General features: G+C 53.1%; 1 protein-coding gene across 3 annotated transcripts in view; it reads right to left on the bottom strand.

The window, feature by feature from the left end:
• Positions 1-4,939: 4,939 nt before the first annotated feature.
• Positions 4,940-8,390, bottom strand: part of Sardh (sarcosine dehydrogenase) — a 57,076-nt gene continuing 53,625 nt past the window's right edge. For all 3 annotated transcript variants that reach the window (XM_013346054.2, XM_013346053.2, XM_005346216.2), the window contains one exon: positions 4,940-6,262. In XM_013346054.2, coding sequence (XP_013201508.1) covers positions 6,137-6,262 — 126 coding nt within the window. In that variant the 3' untranslated portion in view covers positions 4,940-6,136. The remainder of the gene's footprint in view (positions 6,263-8,390) is intronic.

The raw sequence follows: 8,390 nt of genomic DNA, 5'->3' as shown, positions 1-8,390 counted from the left end.
AAACCCCAACAAGTACTTCCAACACGGAGAGCCGAGATGGCTAGAGCCAGGCTCTGTGGAGGTTAGAGCCGGTTGCTTCTCCTGCTGGTGACATATCAGGCTCTAGAACAGGTGGCTGAAAGTTTGGCTTAACCCTTTAAAGAAAGAGTGAATCAGTCTTCTAGTCTATAAAATGGGACTCACCCTCACCCAGCACTAACTGTGGACACACAGGCAGGGCTGATGCTCCTGCCCCTAAGCTGAGCCTTTCCGAGCCCCGTGATGTCACATGCATTGTCCCGCGTGAACGAGGCCTGCTTTTGTAATTCTAGTCACACCACCCGCCCTGAGTCCGTCTCTCCCTCATCTCCCGTTTAAGGGCCAGCTCAGCTCTTTGATGGCTTTGGAAGGGAGAAGGAGACTGGGCTCTTTTCAGCTATTTCAGCAAAACGCAGGCCAGGCTCCTCAGGCAGGGAAGGTGATGGATGAGCTTCGTGTCCCCCCACTGCCACAGACATCAGCTAAGTGCTGCCTTCCCCTTCAGCGAGGCACTTTCTTACTGCAGAGCGAAAGTGCCCAGACTCTGCTCTGTGTAGTATGAATCATGGCTCCGGGCGCCCATAAGTCATGGGCGTAATCGGTGTGAAATGCCAAGTCCGACAGCCCAGAGCAATGCTCAGCCCTCCGTCATCTTTACAGCCTCAGAGATGGGGGAGGCAAGCCGTCTCCGTAGCTGTGCTTTCCCTCCATGGCTGCCTGTCTGAGCAGCCTAGAGCCAGAGGTACCAGAAAGACTCGCGGGGCTCTGGAGCCTGACCTTTGACTCAGTCACTTCACTCTAGCGGTGTGCCACTCACGGACAGGGAACCTGAGGCTCGTGGGTCAGTACCTTGCCCAGGGATGTGTCCAGACCCACAGACCCTGCTTCCCCTCTGAGCTGTCCTGATCTTTCTCCAGGGAAGCCATCTGCACTCTGTGCTGCTTCTGTTGCAACAGCCCTCACCAGGGTGACCAGGGTGTTGTTATGACTACCAGTTGAGGCCTATGACATCTCCACCAGCTCCCCAAACCTTTAAGAACTTGCTGTGTCTCTTCCCTAGACAGATGAGAAGACAGAGACTCAGAGATCTAAGGTTAGGTGACAAGGCCCCTGTAGAATGTAAGGGTAACACGGGCTACTGAGATCATCTCCCCTCCATATCCTCTAAGCCAAAGCAAGTCTCCAGAACTACCCCTCTTCTGAATTTGGGTGATAGCAAGGATCTGAGTGTAAGCCATTCCCAACTCACTGGGTATAATGCTTTTCCTTGCTGGATTTGGAGCAGAGGACTTTCCCGCCTCCCAGATGCCTGGGCGTTTAGGAAGTACCAGAGGCTAAGGGCTGCTACTCTTTAGCAGTGTGAAGAAGGTCTTAAGTACAAGAAGGATGTCCCCAGGTCAGGGATAAAGTCTTTAGTGAGCTGGTCCTGAAATAATCCTGGACATTGCTATCTGGTAGCCCACAGTCTCAGGTGGTTATTTAATTTTTGTTTAGATTAATTTAAAAAAAAGGATAAGCACCAGGGCTAAGGATGTAGCTTGGTTGGGAGAACACTCACCCTAACACGCACAAGTCCTGGCTTTTATCCCCAGAGCCACATTAAATTGGGCACAGTTACATGAATACAGTGCTTGGGAAGTGGAGACAGGAGGATCGGAAATTCAAGGTGAATCCTGGCTACACAACAGAGTTCAAGACCAGCTTGGTCTACCGGATACTCTGTCTCAAAGCTGAGACGGAAGCTGGCCAGGGACAGAACTCTGCAGTAAAATACTTGCAAGCATAAGGGCCCGAGTTCAAACCCTGGAACCCATGCAAGGATGGGTGTTTATAATCCTAGCCCTGGGTATGCAGCAGGGGACAGGAGGATCCCTGAGGCTTGCTGCCTCGTCAGCCTAATCTGACCCAGGGAGAGGACTTGTCTCAGAAAACGGTGGACAACTGAAGAACAAAACCCAAGGTTGACCTCTGGTCTCTATACACTTGTATGTGTATGCTCATGGGTACATATACAGAAACCATACACACACACACACACACACACACACACACCAGTGTAAAATATTTACAGTCCCATTCTTTCACATCAAGGATTAACAACAGTGTGTAACTCATGGCTGCCACATTTGATGGGGCATCCACAGAGGGGAGCTGCTTGGGACTGTGGCACCAAGTGAACTCCGGAGGGCCACCATGGGTTGAAAATCCCATCTAGGTACCCGTCAGTAAGCCAATGATCAGCGGCTCTGGGCAGAGCCACCTATACAGCTGCAGGGATCTCCCGTGGGGCACTTGAGGCAGGACCTGCCTTTGGAGCTACAGGGCACCCACCACCTGTGATGCAGGTGGAGACTCCTCACCCAGTGCAGAACTAGTGACCTCCAAGGTGCTTCCATGAGCTTGCATACAGAGGCTCCTGGACTCGCCAGCCGTCCAAAGCTCCCTGAGTTGACTGGCGCTGCAGCTTGCATAGCAGTGGGAACCTAAGAACCTGGGCACCCATACAAAGTGCCTACTCACAGGTAGTGGCACCATCAGGTCTTCAGTGGAAGAAGCTGCAAGTCTCAGTGCCCCAGCAGCCAAAGCTTGGTGTTTAGATGCTCAGCAGGTCTACATTAGGGGGCTACTTTATTGAAGACTGCAGGAAGAATAAGGAAGAAAATAGGGGGGTGACTAAAGGCAGAAGGGGGCCACATGCTGGGGAATTCAGGGCTATTTCACCTGACTGAATCCACAACTGGCCAGGAGTGACTGGGCCAGCGGGAAGTCAGGGAGCACGCTGGCCCTTTTGCAGCTTGACAGGATGGTCACCTGATAAATGTGTCTGACAGCTGAGTCAGCCATCCTCGGATGCCCTTCACAGATGCCCACCACTGTCTGCCTCTCACCCACAACAAGAGCAGCCTAGTTCCCTCTGCCCACACAGTTCGGGCCTGGAGGGACTCAAAAGACCTCAGCTCCATCTGTGAGCTTTTTCCAGCTCACTTCCCAGAGACCCAGAACGGCTTGCCAGCCTACTCTCCCCAACCCTCAAGAGTGACAGGGCTGTCACAGGGCTGGCCCTGGGAAATCCTTCTGGCCTCTGAGTCCTCATGAGGTGGAGGTTAAGATGAATGTATAGGCTCAGCCAGGCTGGATGGAGCTCCAGGGGGCTTGGTTGGTCCTCCGGGCAGAGTCCTGAAGCTGAGGCAGAGTGAGACAGCCCCACCTATCAGCCCCCCTCTGCAGGTTGGGTGGTTGAGATACCACCAGGGCATGGAGCATGCTGGCCAAGCCTACCTCCAGACTGTGACATACGAGCAGTTTGCTGTCCACCGCCTGTCTGTGTGTCCCTCCTCTCCTTCGCCCAGTGTTTCTGCTGTCTTCCACACAGGCTAAAGGGACATGGCCCTGTGCTAGCAGGGTGCATAGGAGGCCTCTAGGATGTGTGTGTGCGGGGAGGAAGAAGCTGGAAGTGACCTGGGCATTTTGCTACTAGGGTCTCAGTTCTTACCAGGGAAATGAGCATCTCATCCTGCCACCTGGTGTCTCACCTTTCCCCATCTCCTACTGGAAGGCATGTGGCGTGCAAGCATTTTCTCTCTACATATGTGAACTTATACGTGTGGGTATGCAAGCGCATGTACTCACACATACAGAGACCAGAAGTTAGTGTCATCAGCCTTCCTGCCACCTTTGTCCTTATTGCTTGGGATAGGGTGTCTCGATAAACCTGAGTCTCATTGGTAGGCTGGGTGGCCAGCAAGCTATGGGGAATCTGCCTGTCTCTGAGTCCTCCCTCACTCCCAGAGCTAGAGTTCCAAAGCTGTGCCACCACACCTGGGCTTTACTTGGGTTCTAGGGATCCAAACTCAGGTCCTCAAGCTTATATACCAAGCACCTTACCCACGGGTCATCTCTCCAGCCCTGGTGAAAACATTATTGCTCAGTGTAACAGAGACCAGGATGGGGCAGCAAGCAAGCCTGAGGATAGCTGGCAAAAGGGGGCCTGTCCCCCTGTCCTCTGCAGGGAGAGCTCCACTGAGCAACCTCTGAACCCCAACACTGTTGTATCTCACTGGGGCCTCTAAGGGTACCAAGACCTCGGTCCTCTCCCTCCATACCCGCTACAGTCTGCTCTCCACACTTGGGGCATTTTCACATCGGGTTTCCAGTGATTTCTGATAGGCAGTGCTCAGTCACAGTGGGGGCCATGTGCTTGATTTTCCAGAAAAACAAATAAAGGTTTTTTGTTTTTTAATATAGCGACAGATGCACATCTAGATTGGCAGTACCGGAAGCCGGGCCTAAGGTCTCTGCGATCCATTCAGGATAGGGTGCCCTGGGACTTTCCAGGCGAACTTGGAGGTGATTCTTGACAGCTGCTCTTGCTCAGGGACCCAGCATCCTTCCAAGGATGGGGGAGGCAGGCAGGCAGGCATGGGAAAGGCATGTGAAGTCTGGGAAAACCCAGTTAGGCTGGGAAAAGCACTCAGACCTCCCTGGTCCTGAGCTATCCCCAAGGATAGGTTGGGAGCTGCATGTGCTCATCGGCCCAACGTGGTGGGGGGCGGGGTGTCTTGGCCAGAACACAGAATTGGGGGCCAGGAAGCTGGGCAATCTGGGCAGTTGCCTTCCTTCTTCTTTCCTCCTTTCTCCTTCTCCCCTCCCCTCCCTGCTCCACTTACCTCCCCCCCCCCACATCTTCCCCATCTTCCCCTCCTCCCTCTTCCACTTCCCTTCTCCTCCCTCCTCCTCTCTTCTTTCCTCTGGCTTCACAAAACCATGTCATCCAAGAGCCAGCCCTGTGGTCCCGAGAGACCACAGGTGTTCCTTCAGCCATCCAGAGGTTCCTCCACACTCTCCCGCCTCCAGCCCTTCCCCAGACTCAGGGGACCAGATCCACGTTTGAAAGGCCAACTCTACCCCACACATCTTTCCATGGCTTCAATTTTATTAGCTTGACCTTTTCCAGCTCAGTGTGTGGTGTGTGAGCCTGGGAAGATTCAGAGCCCACCCAGGACAACCGTGCCCAACTCTCCCCTCTGCTGCCTTCTTTGGGTTTAGGAGAGCCCAGCTCCATACTGCCCTAGCCTTTGCCCCCTGTTCTCCTAGACTACAAGGCATGGACTATAAGACTACGTGGTGACCTTTGTTTGAGTGGTCACAGAACTCTAGTTTCTAAGTCAGGGTGTGAGGCAGAGGAGGAAGGCTGGGTCTATAAAAAAAGTGACAGACGTTCACCCCAGGAAGAGAAACAGGATCACTCCCAACATGTGGGCAGGTGTAGCTGGTCACACAAGGTGAGAGGAGTCGCTCTGACTCGCAGGGCAGAGCTAGAGCAGCACCCTCTCCGGAGGCGGGGTGAGCAGGATGCAGCTATAAGGCCAAAGTCCTTAGAAATGAGCCTAGCAGAAGGTCCGTGCATAACAGCAAGCTTGGTGTCCCTGGACCTATGAGCAATGGCTTCCGGGAAAACTGAGACAGAAGCCTGTACTTCTGTGTAAGTGATGGAGGTTCCTGATCTGAATTCCATGCCATGTGCCCCCATGTCACGGGCTGGTGACTCTCAGATGGGCTTTCTCTCCTGCAGACCTGGAAGGTTAAGGCAAGAACTTTCTAATACCCGCTTCTCTCTGGTCTGAAAGGCAGCCATACTGAGGAAGGACTGTACCAGTCCAGCAAATATCTCTCCTCTCCATCCTACACCTGTGGCAGACGTTGCTCTTTAATCCTTGTTTACTGTCCCCTGATTCACTAGTCTTCAAGTGCCCGGACTACATATTGCCAGTCAGCCAGGTGTGGAAGAGGAGGGGGCTCCTATCTTGGGGATATTCTGAGATACTCATGGGGACCCTGATCTAAGACATCTGCAGGGTGCATTTTGGGGAGGACTAGGGTGGATTGGAGACCACTGTGTGGTCTGTGAGCAGGAGCAACATCGAGGTCCATCCAGTCCTGGTTAGGAGCTGGGATGGCTAGCAGGACCACATGGTGGCTAAGGGTGGGGAAGGCTATGTTTTGCCCATGTCCTGGGTCTCAGGACACAGGGCCATTTGTGCAGCAAAGGAGTTGGCAGGCAGTATTGAGGTGTGGCAGTTTCCGGTGGCCTGAGTAGCTGTGGTCTCCACCCTGCAGCTCAGTAGATGCCCTTCACCCTCTTGTTGTCAGGGTCAAAGGGAGACTTCAGGTGAACCTGGGCAGGATAGGTGACCCCCATTCTCTCCAAGGCATACTCCCCACTCTTCACAAAGTCCAGAGAGACCTATGAGCAGAGAGAAGTCAGAGTCACTCAGTTGTTTCTAGAGGTGGCTTAGGGTTCCCCGGACCTAACCCTCTGATAAGCCAAGCCCTATACCAAGCCCCTTCTCTGAGAGGGGATTCTCTAGAACAGCAGATTATGTGCCCTGTGCCCATGAGCTAAACAGGAATAGCTGAGTCCATCAAAGCTCAGATCCAGTAGCCAGCAAGACTTCTCCCCCAGGATGATCTGTTCCCGTGACCTGTTCCAAGATCCCTGGGAAGATGGGGGTCAGGCAGGAGCTTGGATGGAGTTTGGAGCCAGCCAAACACAGCATTATAACAAGGGGTCCTTGTTATCCTGAGGGACAGGGTGGATGGAACAGCCTTCTGGACAGCATGGCCCCTGGGCCCTCCTCCCTCTGACTCTCATCTGGCTCCGTCTTCTTAGCAAGCCATCTGGAGCTGTTAGCCCTGGGAGCAGGTGCTAGCCTGTCCGACAGGGGAGAGTGCTGTAACCTGACACTGTACTGTTCTGGAGGGAGGAACACTCCTAGGCCACCCAAGGACATGCTTCTTTGTGTACAGTGAGGATTCCAGGCCCAGGCTGGAGCAGTCTGGGGCTTGATCTCCCCTCATTCCAGGTGGCTCAGGACTGGATAAAGAAAGGAAAAGAAAAGAAAAGAAAAGAAAAGAAAAGAAAAGAAAAGAAAAGAAAAGAAAAGAAAAGAAAAGAAAAGGAAAGAAAAGAAAAGAGAAGAGACAACAAACCTTTTTAAGTCGCGGGATGTTTAGGGCGAGCCCTCTGCACTACGTGAGTGGAAGTCAGGAGATTTCAGCAGTGGAGAGGCAGGTGTTCTGCGACTAACCCAGTCCAGCTGATAAACACCCACGAGCCACAGAATTTCCACCCCCAAACTCCTTAGTCTTACTTAGCAATGTGGGTTATCCCACCAGAGCACTGAAGGAGGGAGAGAGAGTTGGCTTGCCCCAGCTGCCCACTCTCATGGCATGAATATTCAAGAAACTTGATCACAGCCACAGGATATGAGCCTTTCCTTCCTTTGCTCACCTTCAGGGTGGGACTCCTTGTCTGGATGGGATTTATGCTGGGCCTCCTGAAGCCCAATGAATGGGTAGGAAGGGTGGGTGGCACTGATCTTTGAAAGAAAAGGCTGTGGATTCTCCCCTGCCTACCAAGCCTGGGCACCAGTAAACGAACTTCTAACTTTGCCTTGCCTGGGACCCTGGTTGTGGACTCTCAGTGTTAAGAAAGTCCTGTGTAATCACCAAAGATCCCAGGCTGCTTTGCAATGTTTGATGACTGTCAATCGGTTTCCGTTCAATGTGGTTGTCCATACTGGAGTCCATGAGGAGGGGGGAAGCCTGTACTCTTTTTATAGTAAAAGCTTGGGATCTTGGAGAAACCCCTGGTCTGTGGTCACAGAGCAAGACAAAGTCACAGCCTCGAGTTAAGCCCGAATCACGAGCCTCCTGCTCTAGTACAGGGTTCCTCTCCACTTTCAGCCACCCCACCCCACCCTAACCTGTACTCCAGAAGTCCGGGTAACCCTAGACCCCATGGGAGCCACTTGTCCTTGCCTCTTCCCAAGCCTGATGTTCCAGCCCTCCATTCAGCCAGACACTGTGGCCCAGCTTGTCTTGATGTCTGGCTAGAAGGCAGAGCCAGGTCAGCACCTCTGGGACTGGAGCTGGGGCACGGGAGACCTCAGTGAGACTTGGCAAAGGTATGCTTAGGTGGTGTGAAAATAAATGGCGCTACTTGTTACACTTCTACACCATTGTTGGGAAACAGGAAGCGGTAAAGGCCACCCCTTTCCTCCTGGGGACATAGCTGGTACCCTCCTATGACTGTCCCAGTATCTGCAGCCTGGGTTTGGCTCACTTGTTGGGGTTGAGGTGACTGGGGGTGAGGAGGAAGGGCAGAGATGGTCCGCTAGCCTCTGGGACCAGAGAATGTTATCTCAGACCCTTCAAGTCTTTTTGATCAAGAAGATCCTGGGGCTGCCCTAGTCAGCTTCTTTTAGAGATAAAAGAGAAAAACCAGCAAAACTCGGCTGGAGACCAGGACTGGCACTCCTCCACCCTTCCTGGCTTCCTCCTGCGTTCCCAGCATGCGCAGGTATGGTCCC

This window comes from Microtus ochrogaster, chromosome 4 (genome assembly GCF_000317375.1).
Source record: "Microtus ochrogaster isolate Prairie Vole_2 chromosome 4, MicOch1.0, whole genome shotgun sequence".
NCBI lineage: Eukaryota > Metazoa > Chordata > Mammalia > Rodentia > Cricetidae > Microtus > Microtus ochrogaster.
The sequence above is the reverse complement of the archived record's forward strand: the minus strand, read 5'-3'. Positions and strand labels throughout refer to the sequence as shown.